Below are 14,100 nucleotides of genomic sequence, written 5' to 3' on the forward strand. Positions count from 1 at the left end.
GAGTAACTGGATAAAATGCACATAAATACGTATTTTTCATAATGTCTGGCTTGTAAGTGTTCAGCATACCTTGTGTGGCTCACAGAGCCAAAATGAACTAAAGTCATCCATGCGTGGTATTGTGTGGGCCTCATGCAATACTGAGAATAGTTAACAGAAGTAGACCAAATCCAAAGCTAGGTCGCTACTACTTTTGGAGTAAAATGATTTGATGATCTGTATGACATAATGGTCCTGTTTTGCCAACAAAATGCTAGAAACATCTTGGTGCTTTGACACCAAGTACAAACTACCCAATTTCCCAAAATCTGTATCTTTTGACTTGATGGAAAAAGGAGGGAGACATTCACACATTACACTTCCCTTTTTCCTACTTAGTGGGAGGGGCAGAAGCAAGGATTGGCCTTAGAGAGAAGCAGGATATAATTTTATAGTTTACACTTAACTTGTCCTATTTAGCTTAACTTAGGTTTTGCAGCCTACAGCAGTAATTCTAGTTATACACATGTTGCCATATATCTTTGCTCCTTCCTTTCCTTCTTAAAAAATCACCTCTTCACCTCTTTCTGCCTGACTCAAAAGATCTGCTCTTTAGCCTAAAATTTTCCCCAGCCTAGTAGCAGTAGTCCTCTTTCTTTAAGCCTGTGGTTACATTTTAAAATTCTGAATGAACCTAATACTGAATGTGTAAACAAGTGACTGCTTACTCTGGCCCCTCTCTCCCATCCTCATTCCTGTGTGTAATCAAGATTGCAGCAGGCTGCCAACCGAACCCCCTCTAAGAATAAAAAAAAAACACATTACTCTGGATCTACAGGAGAAAAGTGAATTAACTCATAATGTAACTACCCAGAATTTTACAAGACTGATGTGGACAGTATACATAAAAATATGTTGAAAAAGTTAAAGAACTTTTATTCCCTTTCTGGTCATAAGTCTTCATAAAATTCACTTTTCGTTTAGAACAAGAGTTGGCAAACTTTTGCTGTAAAAGAGCCAGAGTAAACATTTTTGGCTTTGTGGGCCAAGTGGCCTCCCTCACAACTGTGTCACTAACACAAAAGCAGCCGTAGAACTACAGGTAAAGGCATGGGTGTGGCTGTTCTGATAAGCTTTTATTGTTGTCACAATCCAGGCAATAGGCTGCATATGACCCATGAGCTGTCATTCAACAGCCTGTGATGTAGAAAAGGATAAGTAAAAGAGGTTAGATTGGTCTTGTTTAATCCAGGGATCACAGCCTTTTCAGTAGACTAAGCAAAAGAGCTCACCTGCTTTTAAATTTGTCCCATATTAAATGTTAACTGGTAACCAAGCATCAGCTGGGACAATGATACAGAGCACACTACTTGACACCAAGTGATGATCACTTTTCTAAACAGACAGTTAGTGTGTGTTCCCCACACCACTATTTTTAGAAGAGACTTTTCTATTAACAAAAATTGAGAAGAAAAACTGAGAATGTAGCATGTAACAGCCAAGATACCTAGTCTAAGTCCACTGCAAACTGTTCTTAATGCTCTGGAAAATTATTTCACATTTGTGTCACTGCCTCAATATGGTTTTAAAGCTGTTGTGGGAATATTTCTTCAAAATTTTAAATTTTAGAAATTCTTAACTAATTACAGAAAAAGCATTAGGGATGCACTACAAAGAACTTATCTATTGGGTTTTTTTCTTTTTTTTTAAATAAAAATGGGCTTGAAGCGCGATGTGAAATTTCCATCATACCCTTAAACTGTTTGAAAATAGAACAATTATGTTAGAAGTGTTAAGTATTCAACCCAATCAGAATGGATGTCTACCTTTGATACTCAAGCCTCTTTTTGCTTTTGATTTGATTCTATGACTTACCCAATTAGCTAAAGGTCAGAACTTAGATTTCCCAGTGCCTAGTCTACTGTGCATTAGTCACCACAGTTTAAAGATTGAACATTTGCACATCAAGCTGAAATGATTTGGTTTTGAGCTCAATTATGCAAAGGTGAAAAACGCAGATCCTGATTTTAGTTTAAACTTTCCCAAAGGGACAGTTAGGCTACCTTACTTGAGGTTTCTCAAATTTAAAAATGGAAATAAAATGTACTATTAGAAACTTACTCATAAGGCTGTGTTACTGCTATAATTTTCACTTTGTAACAGTGCTCAAAAAAGTTGTTTAATGTGCATCTTTAACATTTAAAATATACAGTGACTATGCAGTTGCTTTTTTGTCATTTTTCCTAACCTTTTTGGGTTCCTTATAGCAGCTGTATTTGTTTTTTAGACTTTGAACAATACAGCCATTTTTGCACTGAAGTTTTGCACACTTAAGTTTAAAAACTTAGAATTTTCCAAAAAAACCCAACAAAAACCTGTCGATTGTAGTTAGTTGCTTTTCATATGACAAATGGACTCTTGGAGCCATATAACGTCTACAAATACTTTGCTTAATATTTATATCCATACTTGATATCATATACTTATGAATATTTGATCCTTTCACATACTGTGTTTTAATTGAAATAATTTAAAATAGACAAATTTCTTCCTTTGGAATAGTCAATTTCTGAAAATAATATAAATTACCTTTAAGCACTGTTAAAAACAACTTAAGACAGCTTTTATTATAATGTAAAATGCTCAAATGAGTCAACTATTTTTTAATAGTTTAAATAAGTAAATGCTCAAATGCCACTATTCCTAAATTTAGGTGACTAAAAAATAGAAGTACATGATACACTACCTCACACTCTCCTTCCCCAAACAGGCTGGATTATATCTATTTGATTTATACACTGTGACTTTTTCCTGCTGTTTTCCATCAACCTTAATTGTGAAAAATGGTGCCATGTTGCCCTCTTGATATTATTTTGGAGATCAGTTAGGTCTTAAACCATCCAGATGCATACAGTTCTACACATATCTGTAGAATTAGCTCACTAAGGTCTGCTCGGCAATATTTTTAATTGACTTACATGTTCTGTGGGAAAAGAAGAATCATAAAAAGTCTTTGCAATTGCATTCCTCTCTTCACTGGGCTCTCCCCTGGGATCTGGATGGATACTTGAGTTATTCAAAGTGTCAGCAACTCTGTTAATGCTGGTAGTATCTGGTTGACAAAGAGGAAATGACAACTGAATTTTATTCTCCAGGGACTCATTTTAGTGACTAAACTTGTTTTTCTCTGATCCCATGCTTTGGTATTTTAAAAGTAACAATTTCTATATTCTTATATTGAATACTGGTTTTCATAGACTTTGCTCTTACATTAGGTACTTCATTTCAGAAAACATTTTATTGCTACTTTCAAAAACCTGCTGATTTCACATTACCACCAGTGACACAGTGTTAGGATCTTCTCAAACAATATAACATACATTAAAATGTTATCCTTATTCCCCTGGTTACTGGACTGCCTATGCATATAAACATTTATATAGTAAACATCTTACTAATATAAAGGGAAAAGTCTGAACCAACTGAAAGATTTCTAAATTATATTTAAAAAGAAATTGACTATAAGAAGGCCAACAAAGGGCTGTCTAGTAGGGGGTCACTGTGTTTTAATAAATAGATAACAATTTAGAGCAACATGTCTTTGAAGGCTAAAAGATATTTAGGAGTATCTTTTATGAGTCTGAGTATTTTACAAGTTGAATTACTATAGAATTTTAGTCATCTCTCCTTGCATCCTATCACTGAGATTTAATTTAGAAGGAAAGACTTGTAAGAAAATGGTAAATGTTAGACCTGTCCATTGACTAACAGCATTAAACTGCTGCATTTGACAGACAAAATTAATGGAATCTGAAGTTAATGCATTTTATTATATTAGGAAAATGAGTTTGTGAAATGAGATTTTACAGTGTTTTTGTGTTTTGTATTTTTCCCTAATTACTTCTCCATTCAAATAAGATATACTTGCTTTGCTTTTAATTCCCACTTCTTTTTAAAATTTTCTCAATTTCCTTTTTAAAAGAAGCCTGTTAAAGTCAGAGGGGCCATGCAAAGCTTTCCTAATAAGCCATATTTGTGTAATGGGTCTAAATGCATATTGTTAAACAGGCAAAGAAGAGAGAAGTCGCTCAGTCGTGTCCACCTCTTTGTGACCCTGTGGGCTGTAGCGCATGCTCCTTGGTCCATGGGATTTTCTAGGCATGAATACTGGAGTGGGTTGCCATTTCCTTTTTTAGGGGATCTTCCAGACCCAGGGATCGAACCCAGGTCTCCCTCATTGTAGGCAGATGCTTTACCGTCCAAGCTACCAGGGAAGCCCCAAATATTTCTTTGAGCCCCCCTTTTTTTGGGTGGGGGCAAGAATACTGGAGTGGGTTGCCATTCCCTTCTCCAGGAGATCTTCCTGACCCAGGGATTGAACCCGGGTCTCCCGCATTGTATGCAGATGCTTTACTGTCTGAGCCACCAGGGAAGTCAAGGCAAATTTCCCTAAAAATCTAAGGCTGTCTAACAGCCCCAACAACTTAAACATGTTGAGATTGCTATTAGCAAATAAACATTTTTATTATTATTATACTTCTTAAACAGTGATTATCTTTGTTACATTTATACAATACCTATACATGAGATATACTGCATTTCTATTTTAAAATGTCTTTAATATGAAAATTTTAAAGTACATAAAAGTAGAGAGAACGAACCTTAATGTACTTCTCACCTAGTTTCAGTACCTTCAATATTAAGTCATGTGTATGTCATCCATTTACCTCCCCATCCCTCTTTTTTTATTCTGGAGGATGTTTTTATATCATGTGGTAGTCTTTACTACACTCTAAAGAATAGAACAGTCCCTACAATCTGAAATATTGACTATTTGAATGTATCAATATTGATCTATAACTATTAAGGGATTCAATTTAAACTGTTTCAAACAATATATATCAAGGATATGAAAGGTAATGTTACACCTCACTATTACTTGGGGCTTTCCTGGTGACTCATGGTAAAGAACCTGCTTGCAATGTGGGAGACCCAGGTTTGATCCCTGGGTTGAAAAGATCCCCTGGAGAAGGGAAAGGCTTCCCACTCCAGGGTTCTTGCCTGGAGAATTCCACGAACAGAGGAGCCTGGTGGACTATCATCTATGGGGTCACAAAGAATCAGACACAAATGAGCAACTAACACTTTCACTTGGCTTCCCTGGGTGGCTCAGGTGGTAAAGAATCTGCCTGCAATGCAAGGGATCCATCCATGTTCCATCCCTGGGTCAGGAAGATCCCCTGGAGAGGGGAATGGCTACCCACTCCAGTATTCTTGCCTGGAGATGCCATGGACAGAGCGGCCTGGTAGGCTACGCAGTCCATGGGGTCGCAAAGAGTTGGACACAACTGAGTGACTTTCACTTCACTATTACTTGCCAAACAAAAAAAAACAAAGAGCTGGATTTGTGGTGCTAGTGAAGGGACAGACAAAACAGAAAAATTAAGGAAGGAGGGAAAAATTAGAAGAAAGCGAGAGAAACTAAAACAGTTCTGAGAGAAGGAAGCTTGTTTTGTGTGTGTTCTTAGTATAGAAAGAAAAGGAGTAAACATGAATGCAGGCAGAAGCCTTATCAACAACTTTACTGCATTTGCTCTAGAAAGTAAGAAAAAAAAAAGAGACTTGGATTAGGTAGATGGTCCTAATTTAAAATTAATGACACAAATGTGATTGTTTTTGCTAGTTTCAGTTCTTTGATAATGAAAAGGATTTTTTTTTTTTTAATTTCCAAAATGCAGTTGACCTCTGTACATGTTATGTTGATAATACTGGTTCAGATTTAAATGAAAAGAAATCTGCTTCCATTTAAGTAAAACCTTTCCTACTTTTATATATATATATACATATACAGAGTCTTTAGGTTTAGGCAAAATAATATATATAGTAATATAAATTTTCATATTAAACAATCTGGAAAATTTTTACCAATAAGTAGAAAAGCAATTTTTAAAATAATTATTTTCTTACCTGGTCCAACATCATTCCTGGCCTCATCCACACTAACATTTTTACAAAGTGTCATCGAAACAGTCTTTTTGTTTTCTAACAGACTTACTGGTCTCTCGTTCAGCAACAAAGGAATGCTAGATGTTGAAGTGCTCACTGTTTGACTTTCAATTTGATTTACTTTTGACCAAGAACTAGGGCCTAAAAAATTCACATACACTAGAGTTTTCTCAGTTTTTTTATCTGAAGTTGAAAGATCAAAGGCTGACCTTCCACTTATGTTTACTAAATCTCCAGATGGCTTTATGTGAAATGAACATGATTCTTCCAGCTGTCCTTCACTGTAAATTTTTCCTGAAACAATGTCATTTAATGACTCCGTTTTCTCTGTACTATTTAACAATGTATGCTGTCTTTCATTAGGGAAGTAGTCTTTTTTTTTAACTTCAGTTATCTGATTCTCATCAATCTGACTTTCTTTATTGGAAAACTGCATTTCTGTGGAAGTTTTCACATGACTAGCAGTTTTCATATCTTTGGCTTGTGAAGCATCTATATTCTCATTGTTAATTTGAAGATGGGAAAGAGTCACATTGTTTTCTAGATACCCCAAACAGTTCTCAAATTGACTGTTTTGCATATCATTTAGATTTTTCCATATAGTTCTTTTCCCAGGGCTTGAGTTGGGTGTCACCAACATAGGCATGATATTAACAATTTTATCTGAATTCTTTAAAAGTACATTCAAATTGTCACTGAAAACAGCAGAAGAAATGGGGTGGTTGATTGCTGTATCACAAGGAATAGCTAGTTGAGGTTGCTCTGAAGGACCTTCACCAACTTGCTGAACATCTGAAGTTTCTTTAAATGGCAATAGGCTACATTCACTTTTTTTATTTAACAGTTGTGTCTGTCTTATTTTACATTGTTTATCATCTAACATAACATTATTTGAATCCTGTAAACTATATTTCTGAGGCTGGACAAGATTCCTTTTTATATCTACACAAGAATCCAGATCTGTTTTGATTTGGTGGCTATTTGTAATTACCTTCTCTGTGGTATTTTCTTGAGTCCCTGGAAACAATCTCAACTGTTGTTTGAATGGCTCATCTTCAGAAACATCTTTTTTATGATTTGTATGGCAAGCCATCTCATTTAAAATACTGTTAAATGATGTGCTGTTATTTTCAACCCCCAGATGTGTATTTGCATGGTGAAGATCTAATCCTTCAGTTCTTTCTAGATGGATCTTTTCTGTTTCCATTGATGAATCTGCCACTACAAAGGGAATACTTGGTGATTTAAGTTCTGTACACTCATTATCTTTCTCCAAGTCCACCTTGTTTTTTATTTCTGTAGTAACCACTTTTGTAAAGTCAGTAATATCCAAGGTTTGTCCTTCACTAATTAATTCTTTTTCTATGCCGAGGGTTTTGCCTAGGGATATTTCACTTTGGTTTTCATCCTGTGGCACAACAATATCAATTTTATTCTTGGAGCTTTTTTCAAAAAGCTGTAAGTCTGTTATAAAGAGAACACAGTAAAATTTTGGGTTATATACTAAAGCCTGCTTTTATAACACATATTAACTGTTTTTAAAAAATATATTTAATTTTAAATATTTCACTGGCAAGCTATTATACAAACATAATGACATCAGTTTTACATAAATAGTGAGTTCCCTTTAATAAGCATGGTAAAATATTTGGTTCTACTTATATTAAATTTGTATTTCATAACAGAGAAAGTAGTTTTGGTTTAAAAAAGTAAGTTGAGGGCATTACAAACTGGTTATTTCTCTAGTCTGTTACTTCCTTTTGCATATACAGTACAATTCCATACAAACACACAGCTGATTAGATAAAAATTAATTTACACTAATAGTCATATTGTAATTTCTCTTATTACCTAGATCCAGAAGTTGCCAGCTGGTTTCTTTTCTTCACTTTTTTGCTCACTACCTTATAAATATTTTTAAAATCTGGAATACTTTTGGGCAAAGTGTACAGAATATCTACTTAAGATATTAATTTTATTCATCTGGGTTTTAACCACAGATTTCAAAATTTCAGTATAGTTACAATAATCTGTAGGCCATGAAGGGTCTTTTTAATCCAATCATTCTCTCTACAACATCCCCACCAAGTGGTTGTTCAGCCTAGGTTTGAACACCTTCAGATTACCTTCTTTAAACAATTCTTTTTCAATATGAATGAATTAGTCAATTATTTCAATGGTTACAGAAAGGTAATCTGAACTAAGAAAAGTGCTCTAGAATTTGGTCATCAAAAGGTTACTAGTAGCTCAGAGAACAGTCTCAGCAAAGAAACGAAAGCAGAAACCAGAATGCAAAAAGCCAACGAGTAAGTGATAAGAAAGGAAAGCAAAAATGTGTTTTTTCCCCTGAATACTGACTATTAAAGAACAGCTCAAAAGACATACAAGTCCTTTTGTTAAGACATACAAATGGAAAAGTATTTCTCCAATTATACTACTAGGTCCTCAAAGCGAAGACTGAAATTGATATCCCCCTGAAAGACCAATATAAAAATTAGAAAACATCAATATAACTGGGTTACCTTTATTACCTATAATGATTTCCTCTAAAAATGGGCCTTCTTTTGTTTCCCCTTTTTCTTTGTATTCAGTGTCTAAACAACAACTCTTGGTATTTTCTTCCCTTATTTCTTGCCTGGAATTATATTTCTGTATGATGGTGTTTCCTGATTTTTCCACTGACATTTCAGTGTTTACTTCTGGAAGATTCTAGTGTAAAATGGAAAAGATTCCTTTAATGTAAAAACATATTGTTAAAAAGCATAAAATATCTGAACAAATTTTGTTAATGAAAGTGGAATCTATATTTCAGTTAATCATCCAGCAATTTGTATTTGAAAGCCAAATGACTTTTTTACTACATTTAATATATTCCTCTTTATAACAAGATCACTCTAAGTTCATTTAAAGTCTATCATATTTAAATAAAATGGGAGAGCCTTAGATGTTTTCAAACATGCATTCCACATTATTACAAATACCACATATTAAGAATCACTCCTTTATTAAAAGCAAAGTAGTCATGGCAGGCAAATTGTTTTGAGTGCTTGGTGTTTCTATGTATCTTTAAAATAGTGATGCAATTCAACATCTTTTTATTCCCCCAAAATATTGAACATTATTACATGGAAGCACTGCACTAGGCTTTGGGATACAATGATAAACAAAATATAGTCACTATCCTCAAAAAATTTATGGTCAACTGGGAAAGATAGGAAAAGAAATAACAGACAATTTTAATATAGATGGGGATAAGGAAGCACTCCAGGGAGAAGAAATGGCATTTACAGATGTTAAAAACAAGCAGAACTATAGTCATTTCATGTAGTTCTACTTCATGGAACTACCTGTGATTTACTTCAGCATGAGCTTAGATGCTGTGAGAAGAATGGGGAGAAATGAGTCTTGAGCTAGGCCTAGATCATTAAAGGCCCCCAAAGAGCATGCTAAGGAGTTCAGACTCTACCAGGAAGTCAATGAGAAGTCACTGAAGGATTTTAGATAAGGTTATTAATATGAGCTGATTGGAAAGACCATTCTGGCTACAGTATAAAGAATGGATTGTTTTCCAAACTTCACTAATTAAAAACTGCAATAAGAAATAAGTATGTCTCATAACACAATGAGCATACCCACTCAATGAGATACATTCTAATGTTTTCTATACTACATTAGTTTATTTCCTTTTTAAAAGAATGCCAGTCATAAACTACTAGGCTGATTTCCATGAATCACTAATAAGTTGCATTTGGTATCTGACAAACACTGAATTAAGGGGAAACAATACATGAGGCAGAGAGATGCATCAGAAGAATGCCACAGCAGTCCAGGTGATATCAGTAAAGTTGAAAAGCCTGAAGAGATGCATGAATTATGTACTGAGCTACTATCAACTGTTGAGTGACTGGATATAAAAACTGAGAGGAAAGTCAAGACTGACTTGCAGAGGTCAGAGTGGGTACCTAAGAGACTGGTGAGTGTTATTTACTGAGCTAGAAAACAGGAATAGGAGGTTTAGAGAAAAATATCATGAGTTCATTTTGAATCTCTTGAGTCTGAAGAGTTAAGACAAAAAGGTGGAGATGTCTAGTGAACATTTAGATGTACTGATTGGGAGCTTTTAAGAGAAAAATTGACTTGGAAAAACAGGTTTGAAGATCGCTGGCAGATAGACGGCAACTGCAGACATACTGGTTGATGAGACTGATTGAGAGTATAATCTGAGAAGAAAGAATAAAATGCTAATGAAAATCCCCAAAGGAGAGGCAGGGAAAGAGAAACTTGCAAAAGAGAAGTTTGCAAAGGAGATTGAGAAAAATAGTATGATAGTTGCCAGGAGCTTTGGAGTTGGATAAATATAGGTTCAAATCCTGTTTCAATACCTACTGTGAAATCCTAAAAGGATACCTACAGAGTTGACATGTCAACATCATGTGTTGGAATAGCACTGGTCCAATTATACACAGATTTCCTTCAACAGTAAATACTCTAGTACTATACATCTGCAGTTGGTTGAATCTGTGGATGCTGAACCATCAATATGGAGGAACCATTTTTATGAAAGACTGATTATAAGTTATATACAGATTTTTTTACTGTTCTGAGGGTTGGTGCCCCTAACCCCTGAGTTGTTCCAGGGTCAGCCATATTAAGAGTTAACAGTGGTTTAAAATAGCAAACATTTACTATCTCATCTTTTAGATGGATGAGGAATGGCTTGGCTTGATGGTTCTGACCCCGGTGTCTCATGAGTGTCTAGTCAAGCTATCATCTGAAACTTGGGGCTGGAACTTCTGCCTCTAGAAGGCTCACTTACATGGGTAACAGTTGTGTTGGCTGTTGGCTGGAGTGCCCAGTTCTCTTTTATGTGGCCTTTTATCCTCTAGGGCGTCTCCACTATATGGGCTCTCTGGTAGGATAGCTGGGACTTTTTTATATGTCTCAGAGAGAGAGAGACTGAGAGAGAGAGACAGACTGAGAGACAGGGTGTTCACCCAAGACAGAAACCACAGTCTTCTTATAACCTAATCTCAGAAGTAACATTGCATCACTTCTGCTGTAGTCTATTAACTAGAAGCAAGTTACTAGATCCAACTCCAACTCTATGGAGGGTATTACAATAGAACATGAATACCAGGAAGTGGAAATCACTTGGTGTCACTCCTTGGTATGTACCTTCCAAAAATTAAAACTAGAGATTCAAACAGCTAGTTGCATGTCAATGTTCAAAACAGCACAACAGCCAAAAGGTAAAAGCCCAAGTGTCCATCAACAGAAGAATGAACACACAAAATGTGGTATATTCAAACAATGGAATTCCACCATAAAAAGGAATGAAGTGCTACAACATGCATGAACTCTGAAAGCATCATCTAAATAAAAGAAACCAAACAGGACAAATATTGTATAATACCACTTATATAAAATATATAGACAAATTCAGTGTCAGGAAGTAGATGAGAGGCTACCAGGACCCGAGGAGAGGGGGAAATCAGAAGTTATTGATTAATGGTTACACAGTTTCTGTCTGGGATGATGAAATTTTGGAAATAGATAGTGGTGATGACTATACAACATTGTAGCTGTAATTAATGCCATTGAGTTATAATTGTAATTTTAAACTTAACACTTTAAAATGGCAAATTTTATGTTATATATTTTACCACAATAAAATAAATTTCTAAATAAAAATGGTCTACAGAACATCAGAGAAAGTATGATTTTATTTTAGTTTTTAAGAAGTACATATATATGAATGTCTATTTGTTTCTATACAAACTGATGTACAGGAAAACTCTGGAAGTCATATACCATAATTTTAATAATTTCTGGGTGGCTGGGGTTATGCATGATCTTCACTTTCTTATTTTATTTTATTTTTTTGTTTGTTTTACCAAAAGCTACAAGTTTATTAACATAATATATTCTAACATATATCAGTTTCAAGTGGGTCTTTTTCAATCTCAAATAAGAAATCACAATATTCAGCATTAAAAAAAAAAAAATAGTGGTTTTAGTCCAAAGTGAAAATGCAGAAAACGTTTACTTTGGTGGATCTGTGTTGATGCCATATTTCTCCTTAAGGAGCTTCAACTGTTCTTCCTTCTTCTTTGTGTCCATCTTCTGAAATGCCCTGTTGGCATTATAGTACAAAACCACAAGGTATCTGTTACAAACATTGAATCCTGACAGGTGATCACATGCATTCTTGGCATCAAAGATGTCCTCATAGATCACATAAGCTGTTCCTCTAGTTTCAGGTGTGTTCCCCACTCTGATTTGACGAATAGGTCCATATTTCCCAAATATATCATACATTTCTTCAGCTGTGATTTTGTAAGGCAAATTTCTTATATACAAAATCTGATTTACTTCTGGTGGAAGTCGAATGTTCGCCCTCTTGGCCGCTTGCATCGCCATCTTGGCGGGCTGATGAAGTTACAGCAGCAAAGACTTGAATTTCTCCGCACTCCTCTGGAGCTCGCTTACTTTCGAGCGCAACAAGGCATCAGATACAGGACATCAACATCCAGACCCCGCCGGAAGCTGTTCTAACTCGACGCACTTTCTTATTTTAAAGTGTCTGTACTATCTACATTTCTTAAAAACATGATTTATAGTCCGATTAAATAAAATAATGCTGATCAACTTCTTATGAAGGAAGTCTATATTCATTTTATAATCAATCAGAAGTAGGAATTACTTGCCACTTATAAGTAATATTACAAGCTATAGTACATTTATGAATATTAAAACAGCAATAAATATCTCCTGCCTGAACCACTTCAGTATTCTCCAAGCCGGGACCTGTGTCTTAGCTTTGTCTCACTGTCTAATCATATCATCACCAAAATGATATTTTTAAAAAAGTAATCTAATCACTTTACTCCCTTGTTTAAAATCCCCCAAATGACATGGTCAAGAACAAAGTTCCACGAACAGTCTATACAGCCATTTATAGTCTGTCTTCAGTCTCTTCTCAACTCTTCTCCTGATACTTACTGCACTGCTAGCAACCTCTACAGCAGCCTCGCTAACAGACATCTAGTTTACATACTGAATTACGATATTTCACATTTCTGATTCTTTGCTCATGCTATTTCATCTATTTTAAATCTTTATCTGGAAATTCTTAGTTATTTTTAACAACTCAGCTAAAATTCTCTTGCCATGTGAGATCTACTCCTTACATGCATGCTACGCTATGCTAAGTCACTTCAGTCGTGTCCGACTCTGTGTGACCCCATAGAGGGCAGCCCACCAGGCTCCCCCGTCCCTGGGATTCTCCAGGCAAGAACACTGGAGTGGGTTGCCATTTCCTTCTCCAATGCATGAAAGTGAAAAGAGAAAATGAAGTCGCTCAGTCGTGTCCAACTCTTAGCGACCCCGTGGACTGCAGCCCACCAGGCTCCTCCATCCATGGGATTTTCCAGGCAAGAGTACTGGAGTGGGGTGCCATTGCCTTCTCCACCTTACACACAAGTAAGGTGAAAAAAAAATACATAATGCAAACACTAATCATAAAAGATGCAGTAGCTTACTAATACCAGACAAAATAATATTACTAGGATAAGGATGGACATGTTAAATGATAAAAAGGTTAATTAATCAGAAAGTAATAATAATTATAACTGTGTATACATCTAATAACAGGGCTTAAACACACGTGAACAAAAACTGACAGAACTGAAAAGAGAAATATAAATTCACAATTATAATTAATGATTTCTCATTGACTGACAGAACAAGTACACAAAAAATCAGTAAGGATAAAGAAGATTTGAACAATATTATCAACCAAACTGACCTGACATTTATAAAACATTCCACCAACCAACAACAGAATATACATTCTTTTCAAGAATATATGAAGTATTTGCCAAGACAGACAATATACTTGGCCAAAAACAAGTCTTGGTATAGGGGGAAAAAAAAAAGTCTTACTTAAATTTGAAATCATTAACAGAAAGATACTTGGAAAATTCTTAAATATTTGGAAATTAAACAGCAAGGTTATAGATTCAACTCATATTCATGGGTCAAAGAGCTCACAAGAGAAATTTTAAAATATGTTCAACTGAGTAAGAATGAAAACACTATACATCAGAATTTGTA

General features: G+C 35.2%; 2 protein-coding genes across 3 annotated transcripts in view; both read right to left on the reverse strand.

Moving 5' to 3' along the window:
• Positions 1 to 14,100, reverse strand: part of CCDC73 (coiled-coil domain containing 73) — a 112,404-nt gene that overhangs the window by 2,516 nt on the left and 95,788 nt on the right. Inside the window, exons 14-16 of one of the 2 annotated variants that reach the window (XM_061381050.1) lie at positions 8,517 to 8,694; positions 5,947 to 7,449; positions 2,958 to 3,091 (exon numbers count right to left, since the gene is read on the reverse strand). In XM_061381050.1, coding sequence (XP_061237034.1) covers positions 2,958 to 3,091; positions 5,947 to 7,449; positions 8,517 to 8,694 — 1,815 coding nt within the window. Of the gene's footprint in view, positions 1 to 2,957; positions 3,092 to 5,946; positions 7,450 to 8,507; positions 8,695 to 14,100 lie in introns of both variants that reach the window. The other variant, XM_061381049.1, reaches the window with a different exon arrangement.
• On the reverse strand, positions 11,853 to 12,549 carry LOC133226935 (splicing factor 3B subunit 6-like). Its single transcript, XM_061381053.1, has one exon. The coding sequence runs from the start codon at positions 12,403 to 12,405 to the stop codon at positions 12,028 to 12,030; it is 378 nt and encodes a 125-aa protein (XP_061237037.1). The 5' UTR covers positions 12,406 to 12,549; the 3' UTR covers positions 11,853 to 12,027.

Source organism: Bos javanicus, chromosome 15 (assembly GCF_032452875.1).
Source record: "Bos javanicus breed banteng chromosome 15, ARS-OSU_banteng_1.0, whole genome shotgun sequence".
In the NCBI taxonomy this organism is placed as follows: domain Eukaryota; kingdom Metazoa; phylum Chordata; class Mammalia; order Artiodactyla; family Bovidae; genus Bos; species Bos javanicus.